This window comes from Drosophila kikkawai, chromosome X (genome assembly GCF_030179895.1).
Source record: "Drosophila kikkawai strain 14028-0561.14 chromosome X, DkikHiC1v2, whole genome shotgun sequence".
In the NCBI taxonomy this organism is placed as follows: Eukaryota; Metazoa; Arthropoda; class Insecta; order Diptera; family Drosophilidae; genus Drosophila; species Drosophila kikkawai.
The window spans coordinates 10,617,778-10,639,925 of NC_091733.1; the positions used below are offsets into that span (position 1 = coordinate 10,617,778).

Here is a 22,148-nt window from a genome sequence, read left to right on the forward strand (position 1 = left end):
TAATGGATATTACAGCTCCGGCTCCAGCTCCTCCTCCCCATACTCCTCCCCCAACCATCCAACCCGTCCATCTATCAGAATCTCAAGTGCCTGAAATGCTAAATGCTTTCAATTTTCGCCATTAAGACAAGCCTACAAATACTTGATAAATTATGCCATGCACGTAGCTCTATATAGCTAAAGCCACAGCCATATAGCTGTATCTGTATCGGTATCTGTACCCTGTATCTGTATCTAAGGCATCGCCACTAACAGCGTCAGCACCAATAAATGTCTAGAATCGTACATACACTACTGGCCGAAATAATAAGTACATGCGTGTGTGGTTTGTTTCAAGTCCTATAAAATTTGTTTGATAAACTTAAGGAAAAAACCCACTTTATTTTTAGTTTCCGTACTTATTCCAGATAATAAAAATAACTGTCTAAAGGATTTTACATTTCAAATTTAGAGACAGGGGTCAATTTTATCCAAAAAGCATGAAAATGGGTTGGCCAAATTAATAAGTACACCCATTCTTCTAAGCCTAGAACTCGGAACGTATTAGATATTTTGCACTTCTTTTTTCTTATAAGTAAACTTAGATTAGTATCCAATAAAACCACACTCGTTTTAGGTAACTTTCGCTATTATTTTTGGCATTCTAGCAGGAAGTCTGTGGCAAGTCAATACTAGAAACTGAGACCAGGTTTCTTCAGCAAATCTTCACAAATCTTCAACATTTTAAAATGTTTTGGTTACAATTCGACGTTTTAAGTTTCCCCACAATGTTTCGTTTAGGTTTATGACAGGAGACTGACTTGACCAGCTCATAACAGTTACCTCTCTCTTGCCAAAAAGGACCTGTTGGTCATCCAAGGCCATTTGCAGCGAAATTGACATTTAAATTTGAGCTCGAACAGTTTGTCGTAGACTGCATGAGACAGGATTACAAGGACGTATACCCCAAAATGTTCTATTACTTCAAGGAAAATTTTTTCAGATGAAGCAAAAGCTTTGCAACATTTTTTTGGTATGGTCTGAACCGGAGGTGGAAACAAAATACTTTGGGCAATGAAACAAAAATAATTTTTTTTTGAAAACGATTCTAGACAGTTTGTACGTCAAACCAAACTCAAAAAATTCAGCTTTGAAACGCGAAAAAAAAAGTTAAGCCCAGAGACAGATGCATAAAGGTCAGGGGCTGTTTTTCCTGGCATGGCGTTGTGCAAATACATCTCATAAATGGTATTACGACCGAATTCGAAAATAAAACTTTTTTAACTGGCATCTTCTAACCATATGCTTAGGGAAACATGCCCTTCCGATAGATTTTTCAACGGGATTACGATCCAAAGTATACCTCAAAAGTTTTCATGGCCTGGTTTAGGGACAAAAAAGTAACCATCATGGGTTGGAAAAGTCAGTTTCCAAACTCATACCTAATCGAAAATTTATGGGGAAACTTAAAACGTCGTATTGTAACCAATACATTTAAAAATTTTGAAGATTTGTGAAGATTTGCTGAAGAAATATGGTCTGAGTTTCTAGTAGTGACTTGCAACAGACTTCTTGCTAGAATGCCAAAAATAATAGGGAAAGTTCCCCCAAACGAGTGTGGTTTCATTGGATACTAATCTAAGTTTACTTATAAGAAGAAAAAAGTGAAAAATATCTAATACTTTCCGAGTTCTAGACTTAGAAGAATGGGTGTACTTATTATTTCGGCCAGCCCATTTTCATGCTTTTTGGATAAAATTGACCCCTGTCTCTAAATTTGAAATGTAAAATCCTTTAGGCAGTTATTTTTATTATCTGGAATAAGTACGGTTTTTTCCTTAAGTTTATCAAACAAATTTTATAGGACTTGAAACAAACCACATACGCATGTACTTATTATTTCGGCCAGTAGTGTATACACAGTGGAAAATCTCATGGAAATCGGTGGATATTTGTTAGGAATTCCCTGAAATTTATATTTATATTTGAAAAGGTCCTTGTAAGCAACTGAAATGTCTATCAAGTAACCTATTTGCATTGTATAACTTTATATTCTAGGTATATATGATTTTTTATTTATTTATTTACATTTATTTACCAAAGGTTCGTAACCATAAAGCTAGCTTAATTTCCCTAACAAATTGATCTCGTTCTGCATACTTGTTTCGCCCTGTGCATAATGCAAATAAAAATAAATTGTACTCATCTGCAGGTACTTTACCTTTACCTCCGCCACCGCCTTCCTTCCAGCCCCATTTTAACACCCACTGTCCGTCCGGATAACAAATGCATCCAATCCAGAGGCTTGTTCAGTACGTTTATCTGTAAACTAGAGAAGATGGGGGGCTTAATGATGCACAACTGTACTCCTAGGGCCTATTATATAAGCCAGTAGATTGATTTGTAGATCATGACGGGCACCTTAATTGTTGACAAACTAATTGAATATTAATTGCATAACTCGATCGAACAGCAGCCCCGTTAAACTGTACTTCCGAATGAACAACCTATGATTTTATGCAGGGTAACAAAAGTTTAAATATATTATAAGAGAACAATGAAAGTATATTTTTATACACTGCCATCTCTGATCCAATTAAAATCCACTTGTTACTCTGAAAACTGAGACTAATAGCTCTGAGGGTTCTTTCCCTTTGTCGAACGAGCACTTCCATGAACCAAATTAAATTTGAAACGCACGTAAAAATGTGCGCAAACCGAGAGATGCCCGATCATTAATTCGGTGGCATCCTGAACTGCCCAGAGCACACGACAATTTAAAGCTCTCGGCACGAACCGCAAATGCGTCCATCCACCGATTATTTATTCAGGTAAATCCCTCGCCGACAAAACCTGGCCAAAAACAAAGAGCCACAAAGACGACGACGACGACGACCAGGAGGAGGTGAAGCAGGCGGCGTCTCATGTGAGACAATAAATGGGAGGGATGTGATCGAAGCGAAGAACCGAAAAGTTTGGAAGCCAACGAACCGGACTAAGGGAGATTCTCTAAAAAGGGAATACTTTTCCGGTAGTAAATCCCCCTTCTATTTTCCTGGAACCAAAGCCAGCCGAAGGCCTGACCTGCTTACAAGGGCTAACTCACGTAGGCGGCGCTTAAAAACTATCTATACAAAACAATAACGATGATCGTAAATCTCGTCCAGATAATTTCAGCTATTTGGAGCATGGGAAATGCGGAACCCTATCGTAAATCGTTGCGCCAAAATAGCAAAATCCCACCCTCTGAATGTCACTGAAACTAGGCTGGTCTCAGGCCCAACCCTAGGCAGATAACACATCTAAAGTAAATAGGGAGTAGAAAGCGCCACACCCACTTTCAGCTCATAATAGAAACTAGTTGGTGTAATAATAATAAATAAGTAGCCAACATTGATTACCCTTTGCTGGGATTCATTCGTAAGCATTGCCGCTCTCTAAATGATTCTAAAAATGTGTGGTATAAATCATAATTTATGTCTTTAGTAAATCAAATATTTGATGACTTGTTGCCGGGTCGAGTAAAATTTTTATTATTATTCATATTATTATAACCTTGCAGGGTATTCTAATTTTAGTCAGAAGTTGTAACAACACATTGAAGGAGTGATTTTCTGACCCTATAAAGTATACATATTCTTGAATAGCAATCAACAGGGGAACATTTGTAGCCATTTCAGGAATAAAACAATTTTTTTTTTTCTAAATTTTATAAGGGGTTTGTTGCATCCTTGAAATTTTCAAAAAATTTGCAAAAAATTTAAAATTAAGTATGCAGTTTTTTTAAACTAATAAAAACTAACACAGAACCGTTTTTCAAATTGAAATTAATAATTTTTTTTAATTATACAAAAATGTTTTTCAAGGGGTTACATCATTAAAATTAAAAAAATAAAATAGCAAAGCATTGGATTTCTTAAGATTTAAAATTAAGTTTGCAGTTTTTTTTTCCACTAATAAAAACAAACACATCAAAGATGATGGCCCATAAACCAACCCAGTTGCTATAATACAAAAAACAAAGCACTCTTTTGGTGTTCGATATTCGGCTGAACACGTCCAGAGATCAATCCTTGCCGTCTTATCGCTCGATTGGCTGGCTAACCCATTTTTGGGGATTGGCACGCTCCGGGCTTGGGCTTCCACTTCAGCCTCTATTGGCTCCCCTTTGGAACGCAAACCCCAGAGCCGAATTCGGAATGGCAAACAATTAATGTTCGAGTCATAGTTTTTTTTTTTTTTTTTGTATGTGTGAACGGCATATTAAATGCGAACCAAGAAATTATGAACAATAAATTATGTTTATTATTTCTCTTCCCTCCAAGCTCTCCTCGATTTTAGGCTGTGCCCAAATGCGGTCTCCAGCCCCGATTTCGGGATGGCCAAGGTCGAAGTAGAGCTTGGATTTGAATGGGGAACGGGAGGGGGGGACTATATTTCTGGGTTGGGCAGGCACACTAATCTGACATTTCAAAACGGGTTATTACAAGGATTATTAAGGGGGGTAAGGTGCAAAACGACCCACTTTTCAAAAAAAGTTTGTTTTAAATATCATATAATAATATCTTTTCTTCCCAGTATAATGGCAAGTGCAAGTGCATTGCAGTGTAGTGTATCTCTCATATTCTTGACCTGCCCGCGAGTGTGGTTTACAATCAGATCTCGGGTCTGGTCACCATCCTGTTTGCATTGATGCATGCAAATCTAAATGCGGGTTTTTCCCGCACATCTGATTTATGCTTTTAGCAGTTTCACTTTTGTTTATCACATTTTCAATGTGGATTACAGTTTCGGGTTCTGTTGGGTTTCCAACGAAAAACCAATGACGAAATTTAGGAAAGAACATAAACTGTTTTGCGGGGGGGAGTACGAAGGGTATCGGAGGTATCGCGTCGTGTTGCTAAGATCGCAGTTAGCAAGCTAGCTGGCTGGCGGGCGCACGTCGGCCCATTCAGATGGCCCAAAAATATGCTGAACACGTTCGGCTCCTCTGACGTCTGCGGCTGCGCTGTAAGAGAGCTTTGGATTGGATCTGCTGGTAGCCCCTGGTCACCGCAGTGCCGCCCGGCTCCTTGCCTAGATGGCCCCCACATTTGTTGCTGTGCTCGGTTTCAGTTTCATTTCCGGTGGCAGGCAACGGACGGCGCTTAAAGCGATTTTTGCTTCTCGATTTTTTATATATATATATGTATTTTTTTTCTTACAAGCCAGCAACACACACTCATATCACGAAATGACCATTTTCGGATTGGAATTCATTTTCTGTGTGTTTGTTTTTCGAAATGTATATGATTCGGATTCTGATTGCGATGAAAACAGTGATTCATCCAGGAGTACAGTCATCACTCAAAAGCATAGAGAGGGTGGATTCACTATATTCAAAGTGTGAGTGTTGTGTCGCCTTAAAAGTAAAAGTGTGTAAGTGAGGGGAGAAGTAGCTAAAATTATTAATTGAGTGAAAAGCAAAGGAAAAGCTTTCCACTTTCTATTTAATGGCGCCCAAACAGGGACGAAATACCTGCTAAGCAGTGCTTGCCAGGATGCATCTCTATGCAAGCAGTGCAGATAATCGAACGAACCTCGACAGGAGCTAACACGCCCACAGCCGCCAATCAATTGTCTTGCCAACGTCATTGTTTTTGTTTTTCGTTAAATAAATCCATAAACAAAACCCCCAGAGATTTTGTAGCAGGAAGAAGGGCTAAACAGAACGCCGGGCTGGTATTTAAAAACAAAAAGCGCTGCCGACAGCCAGACAAGATTCATTCATACCCCAGCGCTTAGAACACCAAGCAGCAGCAGCCCAAGCAACAACCCACAGCAGAGAGAATTCTCCCAGCAGAACCCAGACCCGAGCCGAGACTGAGAGCCAGAGAGAGAGAGAGAGAATAAAAGAGAGCGGGAAGACGGCGTCAAGAATCCGAGCAAAAAGCTTCAGACGCGGCAGCTGTCGCCTCATTCTCGAGTTGCGGTCCAACGGGTTAGCACACAAGCAGGGCAGCTCGGCTTAGCACCGCTTGCAAAGCAGCGCCGTTCAAGCAGTTTGTCGTAACGTAATTTTGCGAATTTCGAAAAGGCAAAAAAGTTAAAGCAATGCCTTCGGCCACATTCGTCCTGGAGCACTTAATGGCGGCACAAACGCGTCTCAACGAGCAGCCACCGGCACCAAAGGTCACCAGTAATAGCAACACCATCACCACGATCGCCCCCAAAGTCAAGTCTTACGAGAAGAAGCTACTGTTGGCTCTCAAGAAAATTGTGCATTAATAAACAAATTCAAAGAATACAAAAAAAAAAAGCGGGGTAAACAAGACTATTTGAGAAACTCTATAGACATTATCCACCTTAATCGCGAGCCTGAACTGCGATCAATAAAATAGCAAATAGAAAACAAAACAAACAGCGGCGAAAAACAAGAATTCTTGTTTTTTCAGTGTGTGCGTGTGTAGTGTTGTGTGTGGGCAAGTTGTTACATAAAAAAAAAGTAATAGCAATCCCCAAGTATATATCATCTAGAAAGACGCATTTTTCCGCAGTGGAATATTACCACTGACGCGGTTTTTATTTTTTTTTTTTACTTTTCTTTGGAGTGTGAAAACGAAAAAATGTTGTTTAACAAATGTCTGGAAAAGCTGTCCAGCGTGGTCAACCACAAGCTGCAAGAGAAACAAGTCTTCAATAACAACAACTGTAATATCAATAATAATAACAATAGTAATAGTGTTAACCACAATGCGTACAACAAGCAGCGAAACTTTGAGTACGAGAGGGCCATCCAGGCCCACTATGGCTCCGGCAAGGAGCGAGAACGGGAGCGGGACAGGTGCAAGGTCAAGGTCAAGAGCCAAAAGGCAAAGGCCAGAAGCACACCAGCGCCAGCGGAGAGTTCACAACAGCCCGCCGTCACCTCGGTTGTTTCTTCCTCGCCTCCTTCAACGTCTTGCATGACCCACGACGAGCTGGCCCAGATAATCCGAGGAGCAGCCAGCAAAAGCCATAATCCCTTGCACAACAATCGCCTCAATCGACGCCGTCCGCTTTCCGCCCAGCCGTCCATTACCACCACTACCACCGAATCCACATCCTCAGCTTCCGCATCGACGTCCACCGAATCGCTGCATCAGCTGAATCATTGCACCTCTTATCCGGCCACGCCCACCTCGTGGACAGCTACGCCGCCGCAGTTTCCAGCGGCCTTTGGCGGAGCCAGCTGCTCCACCAGCACATTGGCCCTCCTGGCCACCATGCGCGTCCAGCTCCATGGCTACACGTAAGTCGAAATGAAGAGGTTTTCGTAGGAGGATCTCCAGCAAAATCCTTAAATCAAGGTTGAAGGGTTCAAAAAAGATCGAACAACAAAGCAAAGTTCATAAAAATTATAATGAAATCAAAGCTAGGAAACAAAAAAAAAAAAACGTCAACGATTAACTGATTTGGGGCGCGTGCGAAATGAAACGTTAATTGTTATCAAAGTGCGAATTATTAATAAGCTTAGGAATGCCAACGAGTTGATACCCTGGAGAGTACGTTAAAGATCAACTCCTTTTTCGGAATATTTTAAATATATTTTTGTTTTACTCGCACAAAAATATCTAATGTAGATGTCAGAATCAGTAAACAGAAGACTGAACAGAGACCAAGTTCCGGTCACTAACGAGAGCCGTAGAGAAAAGTCTGGACCCAATCTGCTGATGCTGCCCATTAGCATTAACCCTAATAAGGGAGGCAATCACGGCTGACAAAAAAAATAACAGCATGAGTAAAAACAGCGCACACTCAACTGAAATTGTCATGTGTTCAAAATTGCCACGCAAAATGAGTAAATATTTACGCAAGGCATTCGACAGGGAAAACAACAACAACATAAAAAGAGGCAGGAAAAAAGTCGTAAATTGACGTTCTAATATGAATGAATATGTCGGCTTTAGAATGGGCCTCATATATGACATATTTACGTATAAAATCACCCACTCACTCAATTAACCCATTGTCAAGCCGAAATCCCTATTGATTTTTACATTTAGAGCTGCGAGCTGATTGAGTTGTTGGGGTTAATAATTTCGGGAACTACGCACTTGTTGAACCCGATACCTGGGTACTGAGAGCATTCCAGGGAACATTCACTGCACTGGAAATATTATCTGCCAGTTAACTTTTCTACCGAATGTTTACCTATGTCTGAGATGTCCACATTCTCCGGCTTCCAGCCGATCTCTTGGTCTTTAGACTTTATCTCCACGGCTTGTGTGTTTATTTGTTTGTTTTGCGTGGGCTGTCCCAGTCTTGGAATCCTCCATTCGGGTTCGCACATTTCCCAAGAATCTACATACGATTATGCCAGCCTCTGTGTCTGCCTCAATAAATTATCTTGAGCTTGAATTGGAAGTATGTCCGGTTTTAGCTTGCTCTTTGTGGACGATGTTAATCGAAATTAATTCATTATATTCAAGTTATTCATCTTGTTAACTCAATCGATTAGGGGAATAGGCTTGTATATCTACAGTTTAGTTTCAAATTTGAAGAGCTTTTCACTCCTCCAACCATTACTGTATCAAATGATGTTGGAATGATTTGACAATAGCTTCGTTTTACGATCTTCAATCTTCAATTTCCGGTGCTAAAGGCAAGTCACGCGTTCGTCACTTGTCACTTCACTAGGTCAACAATGGGGAAGCTCTCCCCCGAGATGCTGTTTCGTATTGATCTCTCTGGCTTTGTTTTCCTTTCCCATTCCCATTCGGCTGATAAACAATTTATGAAATCACATTTCAAGTAATGGTGCCTGCCTGCCTGCCTTCTGTTTTGCATATTTCCGTTTTTTCCATTGCACAACGGAATCATCTTGTGTGTGCCGTGTTTGTTGTTATTATTAATAATTCTTTCTTTTGTTTTTTTTGTTTTTACTGCCGCTGATCAAATAAATACGCTTTAATTTGTGCAAATTCATGCAACTCCCCGACTTTAAGATGCTCTCCGTGGAAAGGCCCCATTACTAAGAGGGGAAAAACTTCCAGGAAAGTTTTCACTGACGCTTCAATTTTTCCGCAATTACTGTACAAGATTTCCATTTCGAATTCTATTCATAAAATTAACTTTAACCTTGTCAACTTGTTTTGTTACTGCTTGATCTTTTGACACAAAGTCAGACTGTACTTCCTCCATGCACTGCTTGTGCGTGGGCGGTTAGGGTATGGGCAAGCAGCGAAGCCCATTTGCTGTCTTTTCGTTTCGGAGAAGTTAATTAAATGAAGGCAACCCAGGCCTCAGTGCCGACCCGTTTCGCTGCCGCCTTTCCCAGGTGCGATGGCACAAAAAAAAAAAATAATAATAAACCTGTGACAAACGAAACGATTAAAACCATATATATATATATATATATATATATATGCCCAGTATTCCGAATCAGAATTGTGTACAAAAAAGTTGCACATGCTCGACGCTCGGCATGTAAATCTGTTTGTTGACCTTAGGCGGCGCTTTCATGAATGGCGTGCAGCTTCCTTCGTATGCAAATATAACAACAGCAGGCACTGTACGTAAGTGTAACTGTAAATGATGCAAAAAGTTGTGAAATTTTCACTGACGTCGCCCTGGAGGTAGTGCCTGCTTCTGTCGATATTTTTGTCGCCTCGCCCGCGATTAACTTACATTAACTCCAGTCCAGTCGGCCCGATTTAAATCGGTGGGAAAAGGGAAGGGAGGCGGGGTAGGTGGGGTTTTGGGGCCGTCAAAGTAATTTGTGAGTGCGTGCTATCGTCACAGTGCTAAAATTAAGTATCAACACCGAAATATGGGTGGAGACACAGTTGGGTTGAGTGTCTTTCACTAAGGATATGATATATCGATGCAATCGGATCTCCGATACGATCCGATTCGAGGCGATGATAATTGCCAAGTTCAATTCGATTTCACGGGGTCAGACAGACCCGAATTTCGAAGCGATATCTGCCAGATAATTGCAAATAAACGATCAGCTAAAGGCGAAATGTGCTAATAGATGTGGTCCGAAAACTGTGAATTGTCTTATGCAAATATCGAGAACCTTTCCACACAGTCGAGTGTGTTGTGTCAGTATTGTTGAATCATCGCAAAGAAGGCGCAGTTCTTAAATCTTGGCCATGATCGCTTCAAACGGAAATAGCTGTCGATATTGAATGTTGTTTTTACCCCACTTTTGTCAGACACCTAAAAAAAAAATATTAAAAATTAACTCATAAAAATAATTTCACCGTTTTTATAGCAATCTTTGAACTGTGGGGTACAGTTGCCTCTGGCAAGCAGTTTACGTGACATTTACAAGCAGTGGTGTGTCCTGCCTACGTGCCAGCAGATACCGGCTCGTAATAGATTTCCAACTTCCGTTTTCGCTAAAAATAAACCTATAAAACTCATTCTTATCACTACCAAGCGATCGCGTTCGGGACCACCTTGAATCTGTAACAGGCCGTCCCAGAGAGGGAGCGCGAGCGAAAGGAAGACAGAGACAGAGACAGACAGCATTGAAATGCACGACGCTCTAATGTAATGTTAATTGTTTCTACATGAATTTCTATTAATAGTCGCACACACAATCGCACGCGGAAGATATATTGACTTGGCAAAGGCATAACCAATCAATATGCACAAAAAAAAACGAGCTAGCTAGCTATCATAATTATTAATTATTAATATAATGAATAGTATAAATAATACCAAGACAGGATCCCTATATCTGTAACTATACCATGCGATCGTTTTGTGAACAGAAACTTCTATCTGTTAGCATTAGCTTTTTGTTTTCCGTGTAGAGGGGATATCCGGGGGAACCGATACAGCATACAGCATACATAAAACATGAGTCCGAGATCGAGTCACCTGCTAAAGCTGCCCAACACCCAAATTTGCTCGCTCTCGATGACATATTTTATGATATCTATGACCCCAAAGGCAGTGAATTGGAACCGGCTTAAGGACAACTCCAATGTTGTCAATTGTTTTCTAGATTTTGCTTGGATTTCGTAGTATATTCTCTTCTCTTTTGTTTTATTTATTTTATTTTTTTTTTGTGGTGGCGACGAACTCGAAAGCAGGCTAAGAGATGAAGAAGCAGCAACAGCACATGGTCGATAATGGCATTCAAAGCGAGTTTTTTAAGTTAGTGTTATTTATGCAAACTAGTAAGTAGGAGGGAAAACGAAGCAAAACAAAACCAATGAACTAATAAGCCGTGCGTTGAGGTGTGCAAATCGAAGTGCGAAATACCCTCAGATCGAGACTGATGGTAATCTGATCTTTAAATGAATTCAGACTGGAGTTGGAGTTTAATTAAAATATAATTCTTTGTATTGTATACTAGGAATTCTTTTAAGATATTTTGTATTTGTGATTAAAACTAAACAATTAATAATTAATTATTAAAATCCAAGTGAAGTACAGCACTACTTGCACTGCTTGTTCGGGCTCTTCCTAAGGATCGTCATTAAGCAGTTCATCGGTGCTCAGAGCTTAATTTGTTGTGTGTTTTTTCGCGGTTTTTATGCTGTATTAAGTTAGTAAGCTTAATTTTCAGCTACCGTTTTTCTATGTCACATCACAGTCACAATTGCAAATGCAATTGGCGATGGCAATCGCCAGTCTCAAGTCTGTCAAGTCGAGTCAGCAGACGACGGACGTACGGACGGGTCGACTTATAAGTCCCGGCCCCAAGTCCCAAGTAGCTAGCTGCTGGCTTTGATTCGACTTGCACTTTTCCACACGGCGTATGCGTGTTGTTGCTACCAGCATTGCTAATACTATTTGGAAAAGCAAAAGGCAAAAACCAAAAAAAAAAAAAAAAAAAAGCAATTGCTATTGCTGTGGCCGTGTTGTTGTTGAATGTTTTCTTCCAACTTTGGCTTGTGTATTTGCTCGATACAGTGAGACCTTATAACCGAATAATACTACTAAAAATATTTTCCTAGCGTCTTTTATATTTATCTTTATATATATTTTATTATTTATAATCAATAGTAAACAAAACAGTTTATAGTGGCGCCCGAGTACCTAATGTATCGTTTACACTTAGACCTTTCGGTTAAGAATGTTTAGTTCCCTACTATACAGACTGCACTGTACCTATATTCGATTTGTATTTGGTTGTTGTTATTTCTTGTTATTGTGGCTGCTGTTGTTGTTTTGTCGGAATTGGTGCTAGTATTTTGCGCTTTTGCGCGCTTCTCGTATAGTTTGTAATTGCATTTCGAGCTCGCACGTAGTCGCACTCAGTCAGTCAGTCAGTCAGTTAGTCAGCGACCGAGTGAGTCCCGTAAAAACTGTTCAGTTGGATGCGCCATCAATTGGTAGATATAGACATATGTAGGGTTTCCTTTAATTACTTTAAATGTATACTAATTGCTCCCTTTGAAATTTACCCTTTACAGATGGTTTCATGGCAATCTTTCCGGCAAGGAAGCGGAAAAATTGATCCTGGAGCGGGGCAAGAATGGTTCGTTTCTCGTCCGTGAATCTCAGAGCAAGCCCGGCGATTTCGTTCTCTCCGTTCGAACGGATGACAAAGTAACGCATGTCATGATCCGATGGCAGGTGAGTTTCAAGCCCATAATAACTTCTGCGTAAGCCCCAAGTCCAGTAACAAAACCCCCCGTTTTTTTTTTACTATTGGAAAAGTGCATAATGCAAATGCAAATCGATGGCAGTATAGCAACAAAGTCGTCGCACTGCCCATAAAGTTCCTCATCGCCTGACCTTGGGCTCTCCGAAGTCGAGTGTCACACGTGTGTGTGTGTGTAGTTGTGCATTTGTGCTGAATGTGTCTAAAACGGCACAGTCTGCCCTCGATAGCTGAAGAAAAATTAATGAATTTGTTCCCTTAAAAAAAAGAAAAAAAAATATATAAATAGAAATTGGGATAATTCAATTTAAAGAATTTTACAAATTTCCATTTTAAGAAGACATTAAAGATTATGTTTTAAAGTTCTTTAAAAATTAGTTTTAAAATATTAACTTTTTCTACGATTATTAATCGATTATAATTCGCATTTAATTGCTTAATTTAATTATCGTAAATTATGAACTGTAATATCAAGTTCACACCAATGCCTCCACTGCTTGCAACAAGGAGCCAGCTAAGCTCTGCCCAAGCAGTGCCTTTCAAGTTTTTATCGGATTTCCCAGAAAACTTTATGTTGTGTACTTTTTTTTCTTTTTATTTGCTATATTTCCATTTATAACTTACCTTTTACTATTTACTATTAATTTTGCTATGCGCGTCTATTTGCGGCTTGCGGCTTGCGGTTGCAATTATGCCATTTACATGTCCCGCTGGCCTTTTTCCCCATTTTGTTAGCATTTGACATTGCAGTCACGTTTTCGATTTTATTAGCTAATCTCTTGACGCTTCATCGAATTCATTGCTATGCACTCGTGTCCCGCATTGTAATACTAACTCCCTAAGTCCCCATACCCCAAACTTTACTTGCTAAAAAAAGAACCCCCCATAGGGGAAATTCCCTAGAATTTTCTCGATCTTGTAAGTCCCTTAATCAGTTCTTAATATTAAATTTCCCCAAGTTACCCCTATTTTTAACCCATAACCCCCTCGATTTCCAGGATAAGAAGTACGACGTTGGAGGCGGCGAATCATTTGGAACTCTGTCGGAGCTAATTGAGCACTACAAGCGTAATCCCATGGTGGAGACGTGCGGTACAGTGGTGCATCTGCGACAGCCCTTCAATGCCACCCGGATAACGGCGGCCGGAATCAATGCTCGCGTAGAGCAGCTGGTCAAGGTGAGTATCCTCAAACACTGGTTACCACCTGGGCTGGGATGATCTATAACACATGATCGTTGCGATTGCAGGGCGGTTTCTGGGAGGAGTTCGAGTCACTGCAGCAGGACAGTCGGGACACATTCTCGCGGAATGAGGGCTACAAGACGGAGAACCGCCTGAAGAACCGATACCGCAACATTTTGCCATGTGAGTTTTAGCCTCCAATAGGATTATTCTCTTAGAGGGAAAACCCATACTAGAGTCTCAATTAAATCCCTCTCCTTCCCCCAGACGATCACACGCGCGTCAAGCTGCTGGATGTGGACCATGGCGTGGCCGGGGCTGAGTACATCAATGCCAATTACATCCGTTTGCCCACCGATGGCGACCTGTACAACATGAGCAGCTCGTCGGAGAGCCTCAACAGCTCGGTGCCATCGTGCCCGGCCTGCACGGCGGCCCAGACGCAGCGGAACTGCCCCAACTGCCAGCTGCTGAACAAGACCTGCGTCCAGTGTGCCGTGAAAAGCGCCACGCTACCGTACAGCAACTGTGCCACCTGCAGCCGCAAATCGGACTCGCTGAGCAAGCACAAACGCACCGAATCCTCGGCCTCATCCTCGCCATCCACGGGTTCCTTGGCCAATGGCCACACGGGCCCAGGGACACCCACCAGCCTCTCGGGCCTCTCCGGCATTTCCGGTGTGTCGGGTGCCACCGGTTGTCTAGCCGGTTTGCTAAAGAAGCATTCGGGTGAGACGCCCTACGGTTCCGGCGGAGCACTGTCCATGGCGGAGCGGGAGAGGGAAAGGGAGCGTGAAATGTTCAAGACATACATCGCCACCCAGGGCTGTCTGCTCACCCAGCAGGTGAACACCGTTACGGACTTTTGGAACATGGTCTGGCAAGAGAACACGCGCGTCATTGTTATGACCACCAAGGAGTACGAGCGCGGCAAGGAAAAGTGCGCCCGCTATTGGCCCGACGAGGGCAAGACAGAGCACTTTGGGCCGGCGCGCATTCAGTGCGTTTCGGAGAACTCTACCAGCGACTATACGCTGCGCGAGTTTCTTGTCTCGTGGCGGGAGCAGCCGGCGCGCCGCATCTACCACTACCACTTCCAGGTGTGGCCCGATCATGGTGTACCCGCTGATCCCGGCTGCGTGCTGAACTTCCTGCAGGATGTGAACACACGCCAGGGCAACCTGGCCCAGGCGGGCGAGAAACCGGTGAGTAAAAGGAAAACTGAAGAACCAGGAAACGGGGGAAACTAATGATGTACTTGGTGCTTTTCTTTCTCCCTCAGGGCCCCATCTGTGTGCACTGCTCGGCGGGCATTGGACGCACTGGCACCTTCATTGTGATTGACATGATTCTCGACCAGATTGTGCGCAATGGTAAGGATTAGCTTAGGATTTTCTCTGGTTCCTGGATCCCTTAAACCGTACTCTTCATTTTATTCTAACCAGGATTGGACACCGAAATCGATATCCAGCGCACCATACAGATGGTCCGGTCGCAGCGCTCTGGTCTTGTCCAGACGGAGGCCCAGTACAAGTTCGTTTACTATGCGGTGCAGCACTACATTCAGACGCTGATCGCCAGGAAGCGGGCCGAGGAGCAGAGCCTGCAGGTTGGCCGCGAGTACACCAACATCAAGTGAGTAGCTGCAGTGCAGTTTACTCCCTTCGTTTTCCTTGCTAATGGCCACCTATCTACTCCTTCTACAGGTACACCGGCGAAATTGGCAACGATTCACAAAGATCTCCATTACCACCAGCAATTTCTAGCATAAGTTTAGCATCGAGTAAGGCACCGTCTACGCCGGGCAGCCAGGACTCCGGCATTTCGATGGCCATGGGCTTTGGTATGCCCGGAACTGGAGGCAATAAGCATGCCTCCAAGCAGCAGCCGCCGTTGCCCACCAGTGCCGGCGGCTCCTGTAACAATAATAATGCCGCTGGAGGGGCAGGCAGTGGCAGCATTAATGGCACCAAGGACTATAGCAGCGGAAGCAGCAGCAACAACAGTCTCGGGAACGGCAGCAGCAGCAGCAACAGCAATGGGAGCAGCAGCAATGGCAGCAGCAGCTGCAGCGGCGGACACAGCAATGGTAACATGAATGCCCTGCAGGGCGGGATCGGTTTGGGGCTGGGCAATATGCGCAAGTCGAACTTTTACAGCGACTCGCTGAAGCAGCAGCAGCAGCGGGAACAGCAGCGCGAGGAGCAGGCAGCTGCTCCTGCTACGGGAGCAGGTAAGCAGTCGCCGCATTCGCCGTCTATGCAGCCGGCGCCGCCGATGCGCCCGCGGCCCGGTATACTCAAGTTGCTCACCAGTCCCGTCATCTTTCAGCAAAATACAAAAACATTCCCAAAGACATGATCGGCCAGCGTCAGCCGAGCCATGCAAACGCGTCCCCACAAGCAGTGGCCGCTGCGCCGCCACCGACACCGCCGCGCAAAACATGACAAATGAATTTCTAAGTCGATAAAGCAGTACAGAACACAGACACTGAGCACAGAACACAGAAATGCGAATGCTGCGAACGAAAATGCTGAGATGCTGCAAAATGCTAATTCGGCGAAATTGCAACCACTTGCACTGAAAAAAAAAACAAAAACAAAACAAAAAGCAAAACCCACACGCACACAGACAACGAATGGTTTTCATTTATGTCAACCCGAAACCCAGCTCCAAGCCCGTTACCGTTACCCGTTAACCGTTACCCGTTAACCGTTACCCGTTACCCGTTACCCGAACCCAAAACCCCAGTCCCATTTTTACTGTTGTACGTACGTCCCCCTGATTTTTTTTTTTTTATTAATTATAATCTTTAATCTATATATTATATATATATTTTTTTGTAGTCGTTTGTAGTGCTTGTATGTTGTAGTTGTATTGAATGTATGTAAACATAGTTAACGTCGTCTCGCTTTATGTTGTAAGTGTTCCCCAAATACCCAAACCCAAAAAACCCAGGCATATTTATGTAATAGTTTTTTAAGGCATTACAATCTGAGCGGAACTGCAGCAGAGCCGCCAAAAAAAAAATGCAAAAGATAGTGTTTCTTAATAAGATTTTGTTCCCCCTTCGGATTTCGCTCGAAAAAAAGCGTTAAACTGTGTTCATTTCAACAAACGGAAGCTAAAAGCGAAAGAAAAACCCTTGATGATGGATGGCGAAGGGGAAGCGGAAAGAGTAGGTGATGATGGAAACCTTCAAAGCAGAATGAAAGCAAGCAGTAGGCACGTAACGATAGAGATACAAACAAAAGCGTTGATTGTGATTCGAGAAACAGCGAGAACAGAACAGATAAAAACGGAACGGAACAGATGAGAATGGAACGAGATGAGATCAGATCAGATTTGACAAGTAGGAAAGCTAAGAAACGCTTAAGCGTGTCGTCCCTAGGATAAGAACCAAAAAAAAAAAAAACATAAAAACAAAAAACTAAACTAAAAATAAAACAAAACAAAAGCTGGACAAGATCTGTGCGTATGTGTATATCTCTGGAACCCAATCTCTATTTCTTCACCCCCTTCTGGTTTCTTCTTTAAGCGTAGTGATTTTATGTGTTTTTTATATCCTTACAGGGTATTACAATTTCAGTTGGAAGCTAGTAACTCGGCGAAGGAGTCATTTCCGACCCTATAAGCCATATATATTTTTGATCAGCATTAACAGGCGAATCTTTTTAGCTATGTCCGAAAAGAACATTTTTTTTTAATTTTTCTCAAAAATGTATAAGGGGTTACATCATTAAATTTTTCAAAAATTTGCAAAAATTTTTTAAACTAATAAAATCCAACACAGAACCGCTTTCCGAATTGAAATTTAAGCATTTTTGGCTTACTTATGATACATTTCAAAGTTGAACCCTGGAAGGGTATACAAACTTCGGCTTGCCGAAGTTAGCTTCCTTTCTTGTTAAATTGTAAATTATTAATAGAGCGCCTTGGCACATTGTGTTACATTTTAAATGATTTTTTTGACAAGAAATTGTGTTTAGAACTTATTGATTATTGATTCGTGTGATTGTTTGTATTTGCTAGTGTCTCGCTATCTCTTTTCCTTTCTTCTCTCCCCCTCTCTCTCTCTCTCTCTCCCTGTGTCTTCTCTTTCTGCGTATGTGCGAGTGTTTTTATTATATCATAAGATTATTATTATTATTATTATTATTATTATTATTTCTAACGCTAAAGCGGAATCAAACTCTATATGCAATATATAAGCACAGTACCTTGAAAACCGATGACAAAAATAAAGAAATAATATATAGATAAAACCCGAAAGGAGGAAAATATAAACCGTACATAATATACAGGAATGAATGCATACGTATACATATATAACTCAAGAACTCACAATCTAGAGACAGCAGCGCAGCATCAGCAACAGGCCCCAACAACTAGATTATTGCTTAAGGGAGGTAATCCATGCATATATAGTACATACATATATTTAAAATATACCCTTACTTTATCATATTTTACCTTATGCTTTTTGTAAGTGCTTTAAATTGTTATTATTCATCTTGATCTTGCAACGAAACAAGAAAAAAAATGCAAAACAAAAGAAAACTAAAAAAACGAATACAAAAATACAAACAAAAAAAACTAAAGAGAAAACAACAACAACACAAATTATATTTGTATTTATACACATAAAAAATAAAATATTTTATATGCGATACAACAAGCACTTGATTTTATTTTCATTTCCGTTTGAATTTCAGTTTCCGCTTTTCCATTTTCAGTTGTTGTTGCCGCTGCATGTTTGTTCTTAGCCTTCTTAGCCTTTCCTTTGCCTTCTGAGTGTTGTGAGTGTTTCAAATCCCAATCCAAGTTCCCCCCCAAACCCGAACCGAATCCCCACTAGCACCTAGCACAAGCCCCAGAACCCATACAAGCCTTAAGACCCGACCAAAAGTAACCGTCGCCAAAGGAGAATCATTGACCGGAAGGAGCGCACACAGGGAGAGGGCGGAGCAGGATCCCCCTTTACCAGCTAGAACAATAAGTACTCATTGTGTTCACCCCACCCACGCCGACTAACGATCAACCGATCAACTGACCCCTGACCATCAGCATCTCCAGAGCGTTTCTAGAGGCAGTGACCAGAGATGCACAGAACGAGAGCAAGGATAGGAGAAGATACGAGAAGGAGAAGGAGGAGGAGGAGAAGGTGAAGGTGTATGTAAGTGCGTGATCTAGTACTTTATATAGTTAGCCTATGATATGATAATTCAAATGGAGCATGTCGAAGCCTGGCTTCGACTGGGCGGCGACCTAGTGGCCCCCAAAAGCGAAGGTGAACCTGTGTGAGTCCCGCTGCGGATTCAAATTGTTTTTGATCATTGAGCATGGGGACCCCAACATTGTGGACGCGGGGTCCCAACGATAAAATCGTGTTGAATTTTTCTATAGCTATAGATAGAGAGGGAGGTGGATAATCGAATACCCAATACGGATACGGATACGCACAAGGAGGACCTGGTGGAGGAGCAGGAGCAGGAGCAGAAACAGCAACAGCCAAAGCACAAAAGGCAGAGTCAACACATAGGCCTCATCTCAAGCGCAACAACAAGCAAAAAACACCAACAACAACAAAATCATACAAATAAAATACGAAATAAGAACATAAACTTAAACATAAAAAACAAAAACAACGATGTTAAGATCATAAGAGTGAACCGAAATCAAAATATAGATGTGGAGCAAACACCAACACAGCCCAAGAGCAAGGAAACGCTTTAACTTAATTAATATATACACAATATTAATATATTATATAGGCGATAAACCGTAAAGATCTCGTATGCAAGCCAGACACCAATTATCCATAGTAATAACCACAAGACACCAAGAGGAAATCGCTCAAGTGACTTACTTTACTTTAAATATTCGCGGACCTCAGACCTCAGACCTCAGACCTCCCTTCCCATCTCCCTCTCCCCCTTCATAGACCATCCTAGTACGTCTATAAGCTAACCGCAAGATACACAGATGCAACCTCACCCCGTGTTCGTAATCCCATTAAAAGTGGTTCGATTTTTTAGGGAGAAACCTCGGTGCGGTTTTAATATTGCGCAAAAAAAAAAAATAAAGAAGAAAAAATTATAGAATAATAATAAGAGAATGTTTACTTTGTTCAAATGTTGCCAATTGCATAATACCAGTGTTATAGTCCATATATATGGGACTATGAATATATATATAAATATATTTAGTGAAGACAAAGCGCAATTTCCCCCATTGAATCCAAGAAAAACATTTTAAAATTGAAAATCTATCTATATACACAGGAGGGCAGAAGAAGAAGCAAGAAGTAGTTCTCCTTTCCTACCAGAAACAAATTAACAAAAATTAATCGGCCAACGAGCACTAGATATATATGTGTAGAATACCCAACGAATATTGTTGAAAGATACCGATTCGAGATGGAAGCCAACAGAAGATTGCAGAGATGGCAGATACTTATAGGTTATAACTCCCAGAGAACAAAATGGTAAACAAGCCCACGACGACGAAACGCGACGAAACGTTTTTTCTAGCTTTAGATCATAAGAATCAAATCCAAAACGAAGAAGATAAAAAAAGACGAGACGATCGTGTGAGAATCAGACAAAGGTCAGACAAACACCAAATAAATTATAGATGAAACCTCGTTGTAAATGTTAAAGCAAATCTATATGTACTATGTAAATCCAAGCAAAAACAGAAAACAGAACGATCAGAACGACTTTGGAAAATTCAAATGAAAACCGAAAAGCCGAAAAACCGAAAACCTTAAGAGGCATAGCTGTTCAAAACATAATACGGATAATAATAATTGAGATATATTCTACATTTTTGTGTCTGCATATTTGAAAGAAAAAGAAATATATATTATTGAATAAACCATATTACAAATAACCTTTCGAAAATGTTACTGTTCTTACTTTTAGCTTCTCGCAATAGTTTATAACAGTTTGCTTTATTTTCTTTTCTCAATCCGTCACCGTAATCCCTGTTCTGTTCATACTTTTAGCTTCTCGCAATAGTTTATACAGTTTGTTTTTTTCTCTTAATCCCTCGCCGTAATCCCTTGAAAGCCCCAATAAAACACAATTAAAATTTCATTTTCACATCTATGAAACACTATGCAGTGAGTTTTCTTTATATTTCATTTAGCAATAGCAATAAAAGTTAAAAAAAAAAAAAAGTATACACACGGAACTTTAAAAAAAACTGAAATATATATCTTATAATAATGTGGCAGACGCGCGCGCGTGCCATGTAAATATTCGTAGTTCCTTCCGCAAACGGCGGCCTTCTCCGCTTAAAGTAGTTTATAAATTAGCTGCTTAGCTCTATAGAATCAGTTTCACTTAGAGATTAAATTAAGTTTCTAGTTTTTTTTACAGTTCAGTTTCGCTTAGGATTTACTTCAGGCTCAGGGCGTAATGATAATTATTCAAGTATTCATCTTTCCAGCTTAAAACGAAGAGTGCAATTCCACTGCTACATATAATTACATTCTATTCCATATTTTTATACCCTAGTAGGGTATTATAATTTAAGTCAGAAGCTGATGGAGTCATTTTTGACCCTATAAATCATATATATCCTTTGCTTGTAAGAAAAACAAATGTAGTACATTTTTTCAAAATTTGAATTGGTTAAAAATTGTCAAAGATTCAACATAATTTTAATTTTCTAAATTTTTAAACTCAATATGCTGATTTGTTAACATAATAAAAACTAGGATAGACAAGTTTGCCAAATTGAAATTAGCTACTGCATTTGTGTACTTTAATTTTCTTTAAAAAAAATGGTATATAAATAACAATTTAAGTCCCTATAATGCACATATATTAGGTGTTCTTGCCAGTTTGCAATTAGATCATTACAATTCGATCCATTTTAGTCAAGTGACAAGAAAAACTAACAGGTAATTTGTTTTTGATTAATTTTTCAAAAACATAAACGACGATCCTGAATATCATGAATAGGATATGATCGGAACTGAAAATGATGCGCTGAAAGCTTCTGTTCTAAATTATAATACCCTACAAAGGTATAAAAAAAAAAAGTCATAATATGTAGCAATTGAATGGGGCTATAAATCCAGTGATATCTCAATTTGTTGGGTTTGTTTAAAGCCCAAACAACGTTTTAATTGGAAGTTGGTGTGTCTGTACAAGGATGATGACACAGGTCGACAAAACCGAAACTTTTTTAATCGGAGACTAAACGCGATTAATTCTGAAAGACATATGGTGGAAACAGTGCTATACTCCTTGTTTTGGCACTTTTCCAAGCTTGATAAAACTTGCGGATTGCGTCAATAAATTTTTGAAAATTATTACAAATATTTTTCGATTTCGAATTAACAATAAACCAAGATCTTTTAGGATAATTCGCTTTTAGTCTTA

The 22,148-nt window shown here is 40.8% G+C and overlaps 1 protein-coding gene and 1 long non-coding RNA gene across 6 annotated transcripts in view; one reads left to right on the forward strand and one right to left on the reverse strand.

Moving 5' to 3' along the window:
* LOC138929079 (uncharacterized) overlaps positions 1-85 on the reverse strand; it is a 9,649-nt gene extending 9,564 nt beyond the window's left edge. Inside the window, exon 1 of the long non-coding RNA XR_011445505.1 lies at positions 14-85. This is a non-coding gene — a long non-coding RNA (uncharacterized lncRNA). The remainder of the gene's footprint in view (positions 1-13) is intronic.
* The window catches only part of csw (protein tyrosine phosphatase non-receptor type corkscrew), a 23,096-nt gene extending 4,663 nt beyond the window's left edge, over positions 1-18,433 (forward strand). Inside the window, exons 1-9 of one of the 5 annotated variants that reach the window (XM_070288045.1) lie at positions 5,750-7,249; positions 12,378-12,540; positions 13,567-13,746; positions 13,818-13,935; positions 14,020-14,957; positions 15,035-15,125; positions 15,198-15,387; positions 15,459-15,985; positions 16,084-18,433. In XM_070288045.1, coding sequence (XP_070144146.1) covers positions 6,585-7,249; positions 12,378-12,540; positions 13,567-13,746; positions 13,818-13,935; positions 14,020-14,957; positions 15,035-15,125; positions 15,198-15,387; positions 15,459-15,985; positions 16,084-16,199 — 2,988 coding nt within the window. In that variant the 5' untranslated portion in view covers positions 5,750-6,584 and the 3' untranslated portion in view covers positions 16,200-18,433. Of the gene's footprint in view, positions 1-5,749; positions 7,250-12,215; positions 12,297-12,377; positions 12,541-13,566; positions 13,747-13,817; positions 13,936-14,019; positions 14,958-15,034; positions 15,126-15,197; positions 15,388-15,458 lie in introns of those variants that run through there. The other 4 variants (XM_017179349.3, XM_017179346.3, XM_070288046.1 and 1 more) reach the window with 4 other exon arrangements.
* The last annotated feature ends 3,715 nt before the right edge of the window (positions 18,434-22,148 follow it).